Source organism: Phyllobates terribilis, unplaced genomic scaffold, assembly GCF_046119375.1.
Source record: "Phyllobates terribilis strain yellow unplaced genomic scaffold, ASM4611937v1 Scaffold_1__5_contigs__length_1240528914, whole genome shotgun sequence".
NCBI lineage: Eukaryota > Metazoa > Chordata > Amphibia > Anura > Dendrobatidae > Phyllobates > Phyllobates terribilis.
Genome location: NW_027362761.1, coordinates 62,750,935 through 62,770,640, shown reverse-complemented (window position 1 = coordinate 62,770,640; position 19,706 = coordinate 62,750,935). Strand labels below are relative to the sequence as shown.

At 38.1% G+C, this 19,706-nt stretch overlaps 1 protein-coding gene across 1 annotated transcript in view; it reads right to left on the bottom strand.

The window, feature by feature from the left end:
* Window positions 1-19,706, bottom strand: part of ZCCHC7 (zinc finger CCHC-type containing 7) — a 275,216-nt gene that overhangs the window by 155,697 nt on the left and 99,813 nt on the right. The window contains exon 3 of the mRNA XM_073662523.1: window positions 4,737-4,780. Within this exon, the coding sequence (XP_073518624.1) occupies window positions 4,737-4,780 (44 nt within the window). The remainder of the gene's footprint in view (window positions 1-4,736; window positions 4,781-19,706) is intronic.

Below are 19,706 nucleotides of genomic sequence, written 5' to 3'. Positions count from 1 at the left end.
TGGTATATTGGTATAATGTCCCCCCCTCTTCCTCCCAGACCGGGGTTATGATGACTACGTTACCCAAAAGGGTTCTGGAATCACCGGCATCTATACAGGACAACTACTTGGTGAGATTCTTCCACAACACTTTTATAATGCTTAAAAATAATTGTAATACTAGAGGACAACTACTGTTGATATTGTTCTATATCACTTATTTGATATTGCTTAAAAAGAAGTGGTTACTTGTGAGACCATCTAGGTCACCAAGCCTTTTAGATGGTTTGTGTATATATGTTGAACACCCCCCCTCTTTTTTAGATTAATTAATTAAAAGTTATATTTTAATATTTCACATTACCACTATCTACCTTGCTTACTTACATCTGTGCAATTCAGCCAAATATTTTCTTCCGTTCTGACTCCATTTTGATACATACAGTGGGTACGGAAAGTATTCAGACTCCTTTAAATTTTTCACTCTTTGTTTCATTGCAGCCTTTTGGTAAATTCTAAAAAGTTCATTTTTTCTCATTAAAATACACTCTGCTCTAAAGTACACTTTCAGTCCCATGTTGACTGAAAGAAAACCCAGAAATGTAGAAATTTTTGCAAATTTATTAAAAGAAAAACTGAAATATCACATGGTCATAAGTATTCAGACCCTTTGCTCAGTATTGAGTAGAAGAACCCTTTTGAGCTAATACAGCCATGAGTCTTCTTGGGAATGATGCAACAAGTTTTTCATACCTGGATTTGGGGATCTTCGGCCATTCTTCCTTGCAGATCCTCTCCAGTTAAGTCAGGTTGGATGGTGAACGTTGGTGGACGGCCATTTTCAGGTCTCTCCAGAGATGCTCAATTGGGTTTAGGTCAGGGCTCTCGCTAGGCCAGTCAAGAATGGTCACAGAGTTGTTCTGAAGCCACTCCTTTGTTATTTTAGCTGTGTGCTTAAGGTCATTATCTTGTTGGAAGGTGAACCTTTGGCCAAGTCTGAGGTCCAGAGCACTCTGGAAGAGGTTTTCATCCAGGATATCTCTGTACTTGACCGCATTCATGTTTCCTTCAATTGCAACCAGTCATCCTGTCCCTGCAGCTGAAAAACACCCCCATAGCATGATGCTGCCACCACCATGTTTCACTGTTGGGATTGTATTGGGCAAGTGATGAGCAGTGCCTGTTTTTTTCCACACATACCGCTTAGAATTAACATCAAAAAGTTCTATCTTTGTCTCATCAGATCAGAGAATTTATTTCTCATAGTCTGGGAGTCCTTCATGTGTTTTTGAGCAAACTCCATGCAGGCTTTCATATGTCTTGCACTGAGGAGAGGCTTCCATTGGGCCACTCTGCTATAAAGGCCCAACTGGTGGAGGGCTGCAGTGATAGTCTACTTTATGAAATTTTCTCCCATCTCGCTACTGCATCTCTGGAGCTCAGCCACAGTGATCTTGGGGTTCTTATTTACCTCTCTCACCTCTTCTCCCACGATTTCTCAGTTTGGCTGGACGGCCAGGTCTAAGAAGACTTCTGGTGGTCCCAAACTTCTTCCATTTAAGGATTATGGAGGCCACTGTGCTCTTAGGAACCTTGAGTAATGCAGAAATTCTTTTGTAACCTTGGCCAGATCTGTGCCTTGCCACAATTCTGTCTCTGAGCAAATTGGGCAGTCCCTTAGAGCTCATGATTCTCATTTGGTCTGACATGCACTGTGAGCTGTGAGGTCTTATATAGACAGGTGTGTGCCTTTCCAAATCAAGTCCTATCAGTTTAATTAAACACAGCTGGACTCCAATGAAGGAGTAGAACCATCTCAAGGAGGATCACAAGGAAATGGACAGCATGTGACTTAAATATGAGTGTCTGAGCAAAGGGTTTGAATATTTATGACCATGTGATATTTCAGTTTTTATTTTTTAATAAATTTGCTAAAATCTCTACATTTCTGTTTTTTTTTCAGTAAAGATGGGGTGCAGAGTGTACTCTAGTGAGAAAAAAAAATGAACTTTTAGAATTTACCAAATGGCTGCAATGAAACAAAGAGTGAAAAATTTAAAGGGGTCTGAATACTTTCCGTACCCACTGTAGATTTCACCATGCTGTTTATTCCTCTCCGGCTTGCTATCAGTCACATGATGTTTTTTTTGCATGCATGTCACTTTAGACCGTCTTTTGATGGAAAAAGCTTCAAATTAGGCACTGTCCAATCAAAAGGTTGCAAAAATATCCGCTCCAAAAATACATGAAACATTCTTCCAAACTGCTCCAAAAAACACTTCAGGAAATTAAAAACTCCACAAAGGAGGAGAGTTTTATGAAGTGATTTCCACAAGAAAACATCATTTTTTAGTGTCTAGAAAATTCAGTGTACACATACCCTAACTGAGTGACAGAAGCCATGCAGTAATCATCAGTATCTAAGATATTAGCTTCTGTCTCTCCCCTGTGGTACGGTCCATACAGTTTCATCATACAGGCATTTCTGGTGACTGTGATTATTACTATATGCAGCAAAAATACCACAAGTGACTAGACGATCTTAGTCCTCTTAGGGGACTTGAACCTAATAAATATAGTAAAATAAAACAAAAAAAAAAAACACGTTTTAAAAATATGAAAAGAAAACAAAAGAAGTTCAAATCCTCCCCTGTGTTCCCCCAGTAAAAATAAAGATGATGATAATAAAAATAACAAAAAATACACGTGCTATCACCACATACATAAAAATCTGATCTATCAAAATAAAAAAAAAACATGGTAATTACAGAAAAAAATTAAATGCCAAAATTGCATTTTTTTGGGTCACGGAAATGCAGCACAAAATGTCATATCAGTCTCAAAATAGTATCAATAAAAACTCACCGAGCAAAGAATAACCCCACACACTGCTCTACAGACCGAAAAATTAAAACATTACAGGTCTTGGAAAATAATGACACAATACCCCCAAAATGTATTTATTTATATTTTTTACAAATTTCTGAATTTTTTTGCCACGAAAATAATTTAAAAGAAAAAAACTGGACAGATTTGGAATTGCCGTGATCGTAGTGATGAAGAGAATCATACTGCCAGGTTATTTTCACCACAAAATGTATGCCGTAAAAAACAATTCTCAAAACTCAATGTCATAATTGCGTTTTTTCGCAATGTCACCAAACTTGGAATTTTTCAAAAATTCAAGAGTCATTCAAAAGTACAATTCGTCCCACAAAAAAAAGCCATTACATGTCTATGTGGACAGTAAAAAATAAAAATAATTAATAGCTCTTTGAAGATGAGAGAAAAACGAAAACACTGGAAAAGTTAAAAAAAAACTTTTTCCCAACATTTAAAAAAAATGTGGGAGTTTTACAATGAAACCCATAAGCACTTGATAATGAGCATACAGATTTATCATTAGTTTAGACACAAAGCAGTCAGCACAAGTGTTGTGAGCACCACTATTTCGAGCCATGGCACACTGGAAACCAATGGTAAAATTGAAAACAATTTTCAGTATAAGTTTTCTTTTAAATCCTGGGGCATTTTGCTGTGTATATTCATACAGAATATTTTTACACTTTGATTCTATGGGGAATAATTATATAAATATAATGTTTAATTGCGCCTTTTAGGTATTCAGATTTTAATAAACAAAAAGGTACCCATTTAGCTTTACCATGGATTGTTAAAAAGATGCTTCAAATTAATTTTCAATACAATGTATTGGTGTGGGCGTGAGGATTTATCATAATCTGAACTGTACTTTCCTGGTGGAAAAAAGTTGCAATTTATGGTGCATTTCTGTTTGGCACAAAGTATGATTTTTTTATTTTTTGTAACCAAAGCCTGATGCATTTTCAGTAAGAATTGGAGTAAAATATATCTGGCATATTGAGACATGATGCTTTTTATAAATCTGGCACATCTTGCTCCTGTGGGCTTCTGTATTAAAAGCCAATTTTCAAAATCGTTTTGGACTTTGCAGTGACTTATGCTACAGCTTGTAGGATGCAAAAGATGTAGCTCACGCAAGACAACTGCTCACTGTCCAGGGCAAAAACCTTCTGCTTTTAGTATTTATTATGATACTTTAGATTACTAATTGTACAATCATAGTGATATCTGACTTTTAGTTTACTTTGCATTTTTGATATATTATAAAAGCTCTGATGAAGTTACTTAATTAAGGTCAGTTGGAAATGTATAGCTATTTGGTATCTTTATTGGTTTATTGAATGTTTGCTGTGACTGATGCAAAGTTTCCATGCCAAATCCAAATATGCACATCTGATTTTGGATGTGCTTACTGTCAGTGGTATGTAGATGTTTTATTATATATTCTATATATTTCATATATTAAATAAAACATGACAATAAATATAGCAAGGGAAAGAAAACACTTTCCATGCCAGAATGCAGTCCAGATCGGCTTCTCTACTTGTGATGAAGACTTGTAAAATAACTTGGATTTCATTTTCAACACTCCGGGTATGAGAAGAGCTGTGTATGGTCACGGCCCCACTCTCAGTATTTGGTCAGTATTCGGTCAGTATTTTTTCTCAGGAGTGGGTGATAAATGCAGAATTGGTGACTTGTTTCCATTATACCTTTTCTCTGGTTGTTCCACTCCTGGTTTTGGCTCCCACTCCTGAGAAAAATACTGACCGAATACTGACCAAATACTGATAGTGGGGCCGTGGCCTAATACTGTGTGTATGTGAAATTACATTCATTTTCGTAGATTGTTACAAACTGAATTTTGTACTTACTTCTGAATCTTTCTCAATAATGGACCATCCCACTCCAGTGTCACCTGTAGGAAGCAGAGATAGACTTAGTTTAGACAATCCCACAGTCGGCAAACACCACAATTTGGAAACACTTTTTATAAGTCAAATAAGGTTTCTAGTTTACCATAAGCATAGACACCCATTTCCTTACATATAAATATCCAAATAGAAGAACTACTACTAGAGTGTTTTATCACATAGTGTTGCCCATGTGTGATAGATAGCTAAGCCATCCCTCCTCCTCCTAACAGACTGGACAGGAATAATGGGAATCCCAAAACTAAAGAAGTTATCCAATCATGTAAAAAGTGTCCTTTTAAAGATGCCTAAAATGCAAACTGATTAGCGAGTATTTATGACCGATTTTAGCACCGTTTTGTTCCAACACAAAAAATAAACTACAGCCCCCCACCATCTTTGTCATTAGTAGTCCAAGGTAGAAGTCATATAGGCTATTCAACAGAAGCAGAAAGCGGTGAAATTCTAAAATCATTTCTGGCATAGTCGGTGATAAGCATTTTCTTAATGAATGCAAATTAAAAACGGTGAGAATGGTCTGGATTTCACTATAAAAGGTATGTCTACTTTGTGGGAGAACCCTTACGTTTTAACAGCGATCCCTCCTTTTAAGCAAGCACACCGTGCTGCAATAATATAGAAATTCTGTACAGAAAATATTCTTTTGTGTGATCTCTATAAAACAGCAACAAGGGAAAAGATAGCAGTGAAAAATACAACGGGATGATTTCTAATGACCAACTTTATTGGATACCTATTAAACAAAAAAAACCTCCTAAATTAAATACTGATCTAAAAATTACTTATTACAGATGGAAGAGTAAAGCCGCTTTTCTGTTTAGGGAAATTCAGGGCACGCCATGACAGTTATGCCCAGCTAAATGCCCCACGCTTGCCAAAAATCTGTTTTTCATGCTTGCATTATTATGCACCAGAGAGACATTCACAACACTGTGTAAATTGGGGGCAGTGACCTCTTGTAATCACTGCAGAAAAGTACATGGTAAAACAATGGGGAGCTACAAAGTTACACAGCTCAACTCAATTAAAACACCTTTGTTTCAAAACTGGACTGGAAGGTTTCCATGAAAAACTGCTACTGGGATTGAGCGGGCACTGCAATCATCAATGCTAATAAGAAAACAATGCCCCCGCTATCAAATGAGATTCCCACAAGAAGTGGATCAAGCTTTATATCAGGAATAGCCAAGCAAAGGTGATAAAGTATAAAAATGTATGCACTTCTGCCAACAAGTCATTGCCACTCCAACACCTTTATATGTGTACTACGTCCTTACTAATCATTTGCGGACCACTTACAACATTCAGTGTGTGAGGGACACTTGCACATTAAGTCGGACGAACAATTATTATGCTTCCCCCTTTTTCTTTAAATCCAGAAATCTGTTTTTCAACTGTTTTGTCTGTTCGCTGTTATATGAGCGAGGAGTGCGGGCGTATCTAATTTTAAGCCTTTCAGTAATGCTCTTTCATGAAATGCATAAAATGAGAAGCCATTGATAATGAGTCAGTTATTATGCGATTATGCTGGTTAGTAACTTCTGTTAATCAATGAGGTTTTATTCCATGCACATCTATTGAGAGCTAAAAGGACAGAAACGGCTGTATATATATATGTATCCAAATATACCATTTATGTTAGTTACATACAATGTGCACGTGTGGGATAAAGCATTACTAGAAGGCACTTCAGCACTGCGTGTGTCATTCTGTACATCTACGTACCCGTGAAGTCTTCGATTAATGGTTTAACTTAGTGGCCACACTTTTCCTGACTGAATAGGATATGCGAGTACAGAATTTACTACAGGCTACACATTTAACAAAATGATTAACACTGGATTCAAAAACTAAGTCAATAATAGTGAAAGAAACTATTTATGAGAGGAGTTAACACAAGGTCATATTCAATGAGGTTCATCCTATCAACAAGGAATCAAACACTGAGCCATGATCAAGAAGTCCATTCTGAAACCTGGGAGACCGGCTTACGACTACAGTGAGGAGGTAAAGACCTAATGGATATTCTGAAGAAATCACTAGAATTATAGGTCAAATGGAAAATATAACTAAATATGTCAAGGCAAATATTTAACACAGGAAATATACTATAAACATTTAGAAAAGCATAGATATTATTAATTATTATTATAGTGCAATCTATATATATATGTGTGTGTATATATATATATATATATATATATAGATATACACGCAAACATCCATCCATATATATATATATATATATATATATATATATATATAAAACACATTTATATACCGTACACATATATATGTATTAGACACACATATACATACACACACCCACACGGGTATGAGAGATCCCTCTTTGTCTAAAAAATATAATTGTAACATTGCTCATCAGAGTAGACTAAGATGGACTAATGAATATGATATTTATACGATTAATATGTAAAACAAGGCCTATAACTAAGCAAGCGTTCAGTTAAGTGACATGGGTACCAAAGCTCCTTTACAATGTTAAAAAACACAGCATCACGTTAATAAATTGTGACTATTAGTTTTTTTTGTCTTGTGATGTAGGGAGGTAGTTTTCCAGTGAAGTGAATGTATCCAACAGCTGTAAATTTTCTATCACTTTAAACCAGTATAAAACATGATGTCATATCACTAACCAAAATAATAACTAAAAAACTCACTAATTTAACAAAAAAAAAAGTATACAAGTGGTACACGTTTCCTAGAGTATGGAAATATCACAAAATATATGCCTTTGTATATCATTCTATGCATGGCAAAGCAAATAGTCAATTGTTTTCAAAGTATTAATTTGCCTATTTTAATACTTTTGTATTATAGTCTATAGTTTTAATGTTTTCTAGTTACTTTTTTACTAAAAGTTCATTGAGTTTTTAAGATTCACAGAGCAAAGTAGCAAAGTGTACTCCTTTTCTTTGTAGGTTACAATGACAGCGACCACAGGAAGAGTTAAACTCTTGGCATGCTTGGACTGCCACACAGTTGGGAGAGTTCTTTAAATAGGGTCTGTCACTCTTACAAGCCATCAATGGGATTTCCTCCACAAACTGCTGATTTGTTCAGGTACGGAACAGAGGAAATTTCAGTTAACCTTTGTTTCACCCGAAAGAGAAAAGGGGAAAAAAAAGCCAGTCTGGAGAAAACGTATAGCATGACTAGCAAAAGTCGGAAAAGGTTAACTTGTAAAATAGACACCCCACAAAACCTACTGACAAAGACAGCATGAAAAATACTCACTGAGAAATTAATAAAAAAAGAAAATTTACAAGAAACATCTTTTTGGATATTAGAATTTATTTTATCCACCAACAGAGTTTTAAAAGGAACAGATCTATGTTAAAAAGGGGAAAAATAAGTACAGTTGCTTATAATTATAACACGAATGATGGCTACTAAATAATAGTGAAGGATAAATATTAGCTAATATAAGCCAAGGAGGCACAATTGCATTCTTTTCTATTATACTGTGCTCTGAATAAGAGCTTCTCTTCACACCGGGGGTAAAATAGTGCACACAATAAGTCATGATCAAATTTACCATGGTCGTGAAAAAAAAAAAAAAAAAATTCTACTGCTAAAAGAAGAGCAGATTGCAAAACGGTCCGGAAACAAATTACATCTAATAAAAGAAGTTTAATGGAATACATGAACATTTACTTTCTAGAGAAGCCAAAGGAAAGCCATGCTTTAACTCAATGCTTTCAATGGCGCAGGCTAGTGATCACACGGTTCTGGTGATACTTGTCTGTTGCCCCTGGTAACCCTCATCAAGTGTAACGATGCTGGCCTACAATGGCCTTCGACTGGGAAAGCATTCTCTGCCTTTCCATGAATGATACTGGGCCATCTGTGTCGGCAAGCATAAAAGGCCAGTCTGCCTGTGGGCCCGTCAGTCTGAACACCACCCTTCTGACCCTGATTAAATACAACTTTCAGTCTCTTTTTGTCCTCCCCGTTGACTTCTCCTATTAAAGCAGAGTGGGAACAAAGAAAGCGGAAGAGTGGACTATCTGCCCCCAAGAAAGGTGATGTCTGATACCGCTCAACACAAGGATTAGCAAGGCAATACATAACAAAAGTTAGTTGGGGGGGGGGAGGTGGGAATGAGAGAGGAAAAAATGTTTCAGGCAGATCTTTGACTAACTTGGTGGATACACAACTCATTAAATAGCCATACAATAGACATGACTTAAAAGAAACAACAGGCATAAATAAATGATTTGTGGAAAAGACACTTCATCGCATCCTGACACAGGGCACTGGCACTGACAAAAGCGCACAACATTTCAAGTCATCCACACAAAGCCCTAGGATAGATAAAGTGGGATACTAGTAATACAAAGGAGTCATGTATTTGTGGATCCCAACATTGTCAGCTGTGTCTTCAGGGTAGACTTTAGAAAGTATATAAAACATCCAATGTGCAATTCATAGAGATGGAGAAATTTCAGGGAGTATATTTATAACTTTATTGTCCTTCAACATCATTCACTTTCCCACATAATGATACAATATATCTGAGCTACCTTAAAATAGTGATGATTGATGATTTTATATAAAAGGCTGATTAAGATGCCAGATGTACAAGAAAATTGGTTCTGGTTTCAGTTTTCATTTGGTCATTGTTTCATCAGTCTTTCTCAGATAAATAAAAGCCAAAGAAAAATGACAGAAGTTTCTAACACTGTCATATCAAACAGTCAATAAAAAATGGACACAGTTGGAAACCAAGTGTTGTCCAATTTCTTAAGGACCCATAGACTTCTGTTGGCGAGACTCGGATCAAAGTTGTACAAGTCTCTGTTATTTTGTACAGACCACTCAGTCAGCAAAAATACACGGACATGTGAACAGCCCCATTGACGATAATAGGTACAAGTTCTATCCTTGAAAACCATGGAGAAAACTCATATGAGAAAAACCGACTTCTAAATGAGACCTGTAAAGTTTATACCAAAAAAGAAAGGTGTTAAAACAGCTATATTAAAGTTTTAACAATAGATTGTGTATTATAAAAGATATTTATACAGTAGTGTGTGAAAGTAAAAATGCCTTCCAAAATAGAAGAGTTTGTCTACATTCACACGTCAGTGATTTTTCTCGGTTGTAAAAGCACATACTGATTTTCATCAGTGTTTGGGCAGTGTGTCGCTTTTCACCATCAGCGATTGTCACTGATGAAGAAAAAATAAAACTTCATAGCTTTTCCTATCCACTACAACGTTAATCCCAGACACCACACGGATGCCATCCATGTGCTGTCAATGATTTTCACAAATCTATAGATTTGGGTAATTTTAATCCGTGACTTGATGAAAAACAGATTAGGTCTCTGTGTTTTTTTGTGCACATATATTCCGGAAAAAAATATCAACATGTGAACAGCTTTGTAATGGGTACATTTTCTATTCTTGAAAAACAGAAATGGAACATGCAAGTGACAATTGGACGCTTGATTGAGCACTTAATAATTTATTTGTATCAACTGACAAAATGCGAAGTGAATGAACAAGAGAAATCCAAACCTAATCAATATTAGTCACCATCCTATGGCTTCAAAACAGCATAATTTCATCTAAGGACACATGCAGTTTTTGAATTAACTCAGAAGGGAGGTTGTCTAAACATTCAAGATCTAAACACAGGTTCTGTAAAAGTAGTCTTGTGCAAATCTTTTTGTCTCTAAATGAAATTCTACAAAGACTCGATGAAATTGAGATCAGGGTACTGTGGGGACCATATCATCTTTTCCACGACTCCTTGTTCTTCTTTACACTGAAGACAGTTCTTAATGACATTGGTTGTATGTTTGGGGTCATTGTCCTGTTGCAGGTTACATTTAGAGCCAATCAAACACATCCCTGATGATATTGTATGATGGCTAAGTATCTGCCTGTATTACTTGGCATTGAGGATACAGTTAACCTTGACCAAATCCCCAACCACACTTGCTAAAGTGCAGTCCTAAACTCGCAAGGAATTTCCACCATGCTTCACTGTGGCCTGCAAACACTCATTGTTCTCTCCAGCCCTCGGCATACAAACTGCATTGTTACAGCCAAATATTTCACAATTTGACTCATCAGTCCAAAGCACCTGACGCCATGTTTTTGCATCTCAATTCCTACTTTTTCGTGTAGGGCATAGTCGCTAGTTCTTGTTTTCATATTTAAAGTAGGTTCTTTTGGTAGCAATTCTTCGATGAAGACCACTTCTCACCAAACTTTGCCGAACAATAAATGGGTATAGCTTGGTGCCACTGGTTGCTGCCAGCTCTAAGCTGGTGGCATTGCTGGACATCTTACGATTTCCAAGTGAAATAAGAATGATTTGTCATTCATCTGCTTCACTAAGTTTTCTTAGCCGACAACTCCATCTATGCTCCTCAACGTTGCCCATATCATAGAGCTTCTTAAAAAGAGTTTGAAGAGCACATCTTTAAACCTCAGGTCGTTTTTTAAATCTTCTCCTGAGAGAGACCTTGTTGATACATTAAAGCTCCTTGGAGTCTTGTTGCTGTGCTCAGTCTTGCCATGGTTTATGTCAAGTGAAGTGAAACAGTCTTCCATAACCTCACTTTTGGCTGTCCCTCACCAAGTTTTACACTTTATACACAGCTGTTTCTGTTTCAGTCAATGACTGCTTCAACAAACAAGAGAATGATGACCATTATCACCTTCTTGGCATATCTAGTTACTAATACACTAGGCTATAATCCTACAAAATCCCTGACTTTGTACAAGTATACCTAAAAAAAGTGATGCTGCTTTGAAGGAAAAGGATGGTCACGCTAAAGGTTGCTTCGATTTAAATTTTTCTTATGTTCATTCACTTTGCATTTTGTTCATTGATAAAATAAACTATTTACACTTCTATTTTTAAAAGTATTCTTACTTTGCAGCATTATTTTCTACACCTGCCAAAAACTTTTGCAGAGTACTGTACATACATTATATATACAGTGGCATGTAAAAGTCTGAGCACCCCTGGTCAAAATTACGGTTATTGTGAACATTTAAGCAAGTTGAAGATGAAATGGTCTCCAAAAAGGCCTAAAGTTACAGATGACACATTTCCTTTGTGTTTTAGGCAAAATATATTGTCATTCTTTACATTACAAAAATAACAAAGCGGAAAATGGACTGATGCAAAAGTTTGGCCACGCTGTATGGTTAGTACCTAGTAGCACCCCCTTTTGAAAGTATCACAGCTTGTAAACACTTTTTGTAGCCAGCCAAGAGTCTTTCAATTCTTGTTTGAGGGCTTTGCATCCATTCTTCCTTGGAAAATTCTTCTAGTTCTGTGAGATTCCTGGGTCGTCGTGCATGCAATCAAGGCCGAAAGTGTTGGCATCCTTGAAATTGTTCCAGAAAATGAAGTATTTCTCCAAGAAAATTATTGCAATTACACATGTTTTGTTATACACATGGTTATTTCCTCTGTGTGTATTGGAAGACCACAAAAAAAAAAAAAAAAGAGGAAAAAAAGGCAAATTGGACAACACTTTCGGCCATGACTGTAAGGGCTCTTTCGCACGTGTCTAAGGTATGTGTGGTGACAGTTTCCACACGTACCGGAGACACGGACACACGTAGACCCATTCAAATCTATGGGTCTGCGCACATGTCAGTTTGTTTCCACAGACCGTGTGTTCCACACGCTGACATGTCCGTTTTTTTTGCGGATGCACTGTCCGCAAAAGTGTCTCACGCTGAACACACACGGATGACATCCATATGTCATCAATGTGACACGTACCGGCACCTGGGAATCAGTGTACAGTTAGCGCTGTTATCAAGCGCCGGGTGCTGAACACTGCCCTCATCATTGTCCCCTGATGGTGCTGCGATCAGAACCAGCAGGGACAATGATGAGGGTAGTAGTAGTCTGCTTAAGCAGTGTTCCTGTGTAAAAATATGATTAAAATAATAAAATCCTTATACTCACATGTCCGGAAATGTCCCCCGCTGTAATCCTCTGACGCTGAGGAGCATGAGCTGGAGTGGCTCATTCTCCCAGGCTCCTCTGCATGAGCGGTCAGGTGGATTACAGTGGGGGACATTTCCGGACAGGTGAGTATAAGGATTTTATTATTTTAATTTTATTTTTACACAGGGACACTGCGGGTGCAGACACTATTACCCTGATCATTGTCCTGCTGGTGCTGATCGCAGCGCCGGCAGGGAACCATGATAAGGGCAGTGTTCAGAATCCGGCACTTGGGTACAGCGCTAACTGTAGCACTGATTCCCAGGCGCCGGTCCATGTGATCCTGATGCGGCACATGGTTGCCAGACGGATATCTCCGGTACCGGAAATATACAGATGTGTGAAACCGGCCTTAGCGTTAGAAATTAAAACTAAAATTTAAGCCGATGTCTTAGAATTTTTATACTGTAACCAATAAATTCAGAATATAAACTGGACAACTGTCTGACAACTTTTAACCAGAAAACTCCTTAACAGTTTATAGTATAAAAAGGTTACAATGTTACAACTTTAACCCCTCCCCGACACTGTCAATTTCCATTTTTCCCTCTCATTCTTCAGAGAATCATAACTTTTTGATTTTTCAGTCCAGATAAATGTAAGAGGGCTTGTTGTTTGTGTACTTTTGAAAGACACCATTCATTTTAACACGTAGTGTACTGGAAAAGGGGGGGGGATTCATATGCAGTGAAATTGAAAAAAAAAAAAATTAAAAGCAATTCTAACATTGCTTAATGGGAATGGTTTTTAAAGCGTACATTGTGTGGTAAAAATGACCAGGCAACATGATTCTCCAGGTCATTACGATTATGGCGATACCAAACTTGTCCGGCAAGACAATATATTTAATGATACCATTTTGGTACAGATATGACAAATTGGTCTCTTCGTACAGCATTTTTTTGCGTTGTTTCTGCACCCAAAAAAAATATAGATTTTTTTTGTTTACGGTGTTTAACGATTGGATTAACATTAATTTTATATTTTGATATACACGTGTTATCACGGTGTCCATAAAAGTTCTTTTTTTTTAATCTATTTTTAATGGGTCCTTTTTTTACTTTCTTCATATCTTTTAAAACTTTTTTTTTCTCTTCTATTTTTTACTGTATTTATTATTTCCTTTAGGGGACTTGAACCTATGGTCGTCTGATCGCTTATGCTATATACAACAAAACCACAGTATTGCTGTATAGAGCAAAAATGACAGTGCCTTTTGAAGCAAGGCCAAAGGATGGTTTTCAAAGGTGTTCCGTGATGACATACACAGATTTCTAGAACAGACCCATCAGCACCCCACGATCACGTTGCGGGGCAGACGATGGATGCATAGAATGACACGCCCCCATGTCAGCGTGCTGTTAATGCCACGGTCAGAGATTGACAGCGGCATTTAGTAGGTTTCCAAGGGGAACAGGCAGAGCTCTGAACCCCTTGCGGCTGTTAGAGGCAGGTCCTGTCAGTGTGTCACAGCCAATATCTTCTGGGTATGGGGTGAGCAAATACAGTGAACCTGGCCTTATACGCGTCTCTTGACAATAAGCCGATTGATGAGTGTTCCACAGCAATCATCGCTTATTTGTGGGAAAACCTGGGTGTAAGGTTTCAGTTGCCCTGCAACACCAAGAAAAGAAATAATTATTTTACAGTGTCCCTGTAAATGAATATGCTGTCTGTACAATGTAAGACAAGATAATCATTAACAGAAAATTAACCCCTACTAATTCAGAATTCACTGGACACCACATTTAAGTATTATTGCAGCCTACAGGGTTGTTTTCATGGGTGAATAAGGTTCCAATGAAAGGCAATTCTTACTGTTTCAGCATGACTAGACATTTTGGACAATTCTATACCTCCAACTTTGCGGGAACAGTTTGGCGAAGACCCTTTTCTATGCCAGCAGAAGGTTGCCTTGCCAGTGCATAAAGCAAGGTCAAAAGGCATGGTTGGGCGAGTTTGGTGTGGAAGAACTTGACTGGCCCGCACAAGGTCTCAACCTCCCTGAACACCTGAGAGAAACTAGAAAGAAGATTGTAAGCTAGACCCTCCATCCAATATCAGTGTCTGACCTCACAAATGCCTTTTATTCTGGATAAATGGGAAAACATTCACACCAATACTGTTCGTGCAATATATAATATCGTATATTGCATAGAAAAAATTATTGGTGGGAATGTTTCCCTTTTCATCCACTGATATTGGACGAGAGGTTCTGGCTCACAATCTCCACTCTAGTTTATCTCTCAGGTGTTCGATGGGGTTGAGGTCAGGTTTTACTATATACAGACATGGTGTCTATTCACGTTTGAGTAAGATTTATTAATTATATAGAGAATATTCACACATGTAATATATATCGTTTTGCTGTTGTTGATCTACATACACATGTATAGATAGATTGGAACATGCAAGTAGACACGCTAAGAAGTTCAGTCGAAAACTAAGGTTTTCCATTTTAATTGTCCTCAATCAACTTTATCAGCTTCTTATGCAAAAAAAATCACATAAAAACAAAATAAAATCCCAACTGTCTAGCCACTTGCTATAAAATGTCTCTCTCCAGGCAATCAATTTCGAAGGCAAATTGCCTAACTCTCCAAAACAATGATACACTTGTCCATAACGATAATTCAATCCACCCAATCACTCCCAGAGCAAAGCATAAACTGTTCTTAAGCAGAGTGGGAGTCCTATATGTGTAGAGCACCACTTTCTTAAAGGAATTTTACACTTTCTGGAAAGTGGATGTCAAACACTGCAAAATACCTAAATTAATAGACTGAGCAAGTACTTATCCTCATACAAATAACTGAGCTCAGTGACTGTGCCATAACAGGTGCCACAAGACTGAACTCAGTGATTGGGTACAGTGGTGATGCACAGTATTGACATGATGTCACCACTGCAGCCAAAACACCAGGATCCAAACAGTGTCAGGGAGCCAGTGCTGGTTCGGGGGAGGGCAAGAGCCTGCTCGGTTTATAATTTTAGGTATTTTACAATGTTTGAGGTCCACTTTTCTGAAAGTGGATGTCAGGAACTACCGAACCAGGGGATCCCGCAGATCTCCCGGCTGGTACCAATTTTTCACGAGCCAACACTCCGTCGCGTCCAATCGTCAAGACAATTACCCATTTGGTGATGATTGATGGACGAGGCCACGGTTGCTTTCATTACTTGGCCGGCTATTGGGCACCTCACAGTGAGTGTATAATATATACACATACAATTCCAACACACACTAATATATACACTGCTCAAAAAAATAAAGGGAACATTCAAATAACACATCCTAGATCTGAATGAATGAAATATTCTCATTGAATACTTTGTTCTGTACAAAGTTGAATGTGCTGACATCAAAATCACACAAAAATCATCAATAGAAATCAAATTTATTAACCAATGGAGGCCTGGATTTGGAACATTGCCTGAGCAGAAGGAAGCAAGTGTTTTTCAAGGATAACCTTGTATGCGGCTTGATTCATACATCCTTCGCAAAGATTAACCTGCCCAATTCCAGCCTTGCAGAAGTATCCCCAGATCATCACCGATCCTCCACCAAATTTCACAGTGGGTGCAAGACACTGTGGCTTGTATGCCTCTCCAGGTCTCCGTCTAAACATTAGATGATCAGGTGTTGGGAAAGCTGAAAATTAGACTCATCAGAGAAGATTACCTTACTCCAGTCCTCTATGGTCTTTGGCAAACTTCAGCCTGGCTCTCCTTTGCTTCTCATTGATGAAAGGCTTTTTTTCTAGCTTTATATGACTTGAGGCCTGCCTCTAGGAGCCTGTTACGAACTGTTCTTGCCGTGCACTTCACCCCAGCTGCCATTTCTTTTGTAGGTCACTTGATGTCATCCTGCGGTTGCTGAGTGACATTCGAATAAGATGACGGTCATCCCCTCTGCCGGTCTGTAGCTTTGTGGTCCCCAATGTCTGCGGCTTGACCTTGTTGTAATGGACTGCTGTCTTCGAAATTTTAAGGATGGAGGCAACATGACACTCACTGTATCCCTCTGCTAGTAAAGCCAGAATAGAGCCCTTCTTTTCCTTACTTAAGACTTTTCTTTTCAACTCCTTTGGCATGGCTAAAAGTTATTTTTTCATTCAAATTACTTTTGAGCTATTCCTAGCACTTGTTTTGCCATCCAGCTTGTCCTATTGCAAGAGGATTGTGAAGACCACAGCAGTGTTTTTTATACATTCCCTCGTTACATAAGATTTGGTTCAGGTGATCCCCTAATCAGAAGCACATTAAGTAGAATGAGGTGTACTTTGGTTGGAATACAACTGACACTGGAATGGAATGGCTGTCAGACATGTAGAGGTGGTGATTTTTAGAAAACTGTGCAGTGGTCTCTTAATTTTTGCCAGAGCTGTATGTATGTATGTATGTATGTATGTATTGTAAGGCAGCGCTAGTCATCACGCTGGGGGACACTCGCTTCACCGAGTCAATTAAAGCACACATGCAACGTTTTTCAGTAACATGAAATCCAGCAGTTTATTACACTTCATAACTGCTTATCACACAGTCCATCTCAGTGGCTCACCGGCATGTTTACACACATAACATCCAAGAGCCTTTCAAGTGGCAGACAGGCCCACTTGGCTCCAGTTACAGCCTTCAGCAAAGTAACTATATCAATGTCCATATAACGCACCGCTTTTACCTTTTGCCGGGTCTAGCGGTTTCAATCAGATTTGTTCTGCCACAGCTGTGGCTTTACGGCTTCCCAGATGGGGGTCTCCAGCCCTCGCACCTTCCAAGGCTACTGGCATCTCTTACACACAGGGATCCAGCTTCTGCCTTTCAGGCTTCACCAGGCCTCTCTAGGCCTCACTAAGCCTCTCCAGGCTAACGGTGTCCCACATACAGGGAACAGGCCTCACGCCTTTCACACTGTCTCAAAAGCACCAAGATTTATATATCCTTCAGTGCATACAGGACCTGTGCTGATGTCACAGTCATGTGATCAGTCCTTCTGTGTGCACAGGACCTGTGCTGATGTCACAGTCATGTGATCAGTCACCTGAGGGAGAGGTACATGGTCAGCCAGAACACACCCTGGACCATTACAGTAATGCCGCAAGCCGCTGCATTACTGTATGTATGTATGTATGTATGTATGTATGTATGTATATATATATTAGATAGACATATACACACACACTATATATATATATATATATATAAATAAACACACACACTCACTCAAGTACAATCACAGCCATCTCCAAGATGCCTGTCCCAATATGTAATAGGTGTAGTAATAATAATATTAGCAAATACCCCCAATTAGATATGAAGTATAGTTCTTTTTTATTCGCTATACCTCTTTCCTCATGTGCAGGCATTGCAGGACCTTAGGTATCCATGGTTACGACCAATAGCAACTAGCTAACTAACTATCACTTTATCAGTGGTCGTAAACATGGATAATTAAGGTCCTGCAATGCCCTACATGGGGTAAGTGACATAGTGAATCAGAAAAACTATACTACATTTCTAATTGGAGGTATCTGCTAATATTATTATACCTACTACATATGGGGATAGGACCTTGGAGATGGGAATACCCCTTTAACTGTTGGGCTCAAATTTTGTGTTGGCACATGACCAGTGATGTGTATCAGGACTGTCAGGCTTAGTGCAACAGCTAAGCCAATCATCTTCTCTGTCTATCAATAACTTACATAAAATCCTCACCAATATCTAATATTTTCTCTTTCGGCGTCACACAAACAAACCACAGAGAAAGCATTTATATAAATAAATTAAAAAAAAACAATAGTTTATTATAGAGTTAAAGATTTTTACACAAGGAACAATATCAAACAGGAGGTGAAAAACACTTCGGGAACACATGCCCTGACAACTTTAAGGCGCTCTCCAGCAATTATTTGAGTGCCCCACAGAAAATTAAAACCAGTAGTTGACAACCCCTTTAAATACACTACCTTGTAGAAAAAAAATAGAGGGCATATATTATAATATATTTAGACTATTTAATGAGAATTAAACAAAGTTGTCAATTTATTAGGTGGACATCAAAAGTCTAATAAGACTTCTGTCTGTACAGTGGCTGTGACCAAGGGGGTTAGCATAGCTATAGAACAGAGCCAGTCAGCCAGCCCCCTTCAAACTCATGACTGGTCATATGCCGACACAGAAAGAGCTCTACTGTATTGAATTCAAACCAGAAATGGATTTGCCTGCAGGCGGTATCGGCTCTGACAACAGGATATCAGTGGAGCTTTGATAGAATATATATAATTATAGTTTATAAGAAAGTTGGGTATGTTTCAATTTTAAACACATGTAAAGATATACATTTTTATCTGGACAACCTTCTTTTCCAAAACACAATGCTGATGTGGCAGCGACACCTGGTAGCCAGGTATTTGTATGACAGGTAGCATGCACCTATCCTTTCACTAGGACATAACGCATGTAAGAATATTACTATAGAAAATTGCTATAGTATAAAATGACTACTGTGCCACTATCCTTACCTCTGCGTGACCAGGAAGATTTATTGTCTTGTTATTGTTATATCATACTCCCTGTGCATACTTATAAATGACATTTACAGAAAACAATAAAGATCTGTGCATGGGCTCGGCATAAATATTTCAAGGGCACTTTCCTGGTTTCGTTTGTATAATTTTCCATCCACACTCATCTGAATAACAGTAACCTGTATAAAGCTTCAGTTATCTTGATTGTACTATTGGTAAACATTCTGCATTCTTGCTTTTACTTGGTAATCTTGGGGCCAATGTGGCAGTAGTGCCATTTTGTGTGGCCCCTAGATATTCCTGTTACCCCCATATTTGTGAATTCTCTCTGCTCAGTGCCCCTGGCAGGCAGCAATATGTATTAAATGGA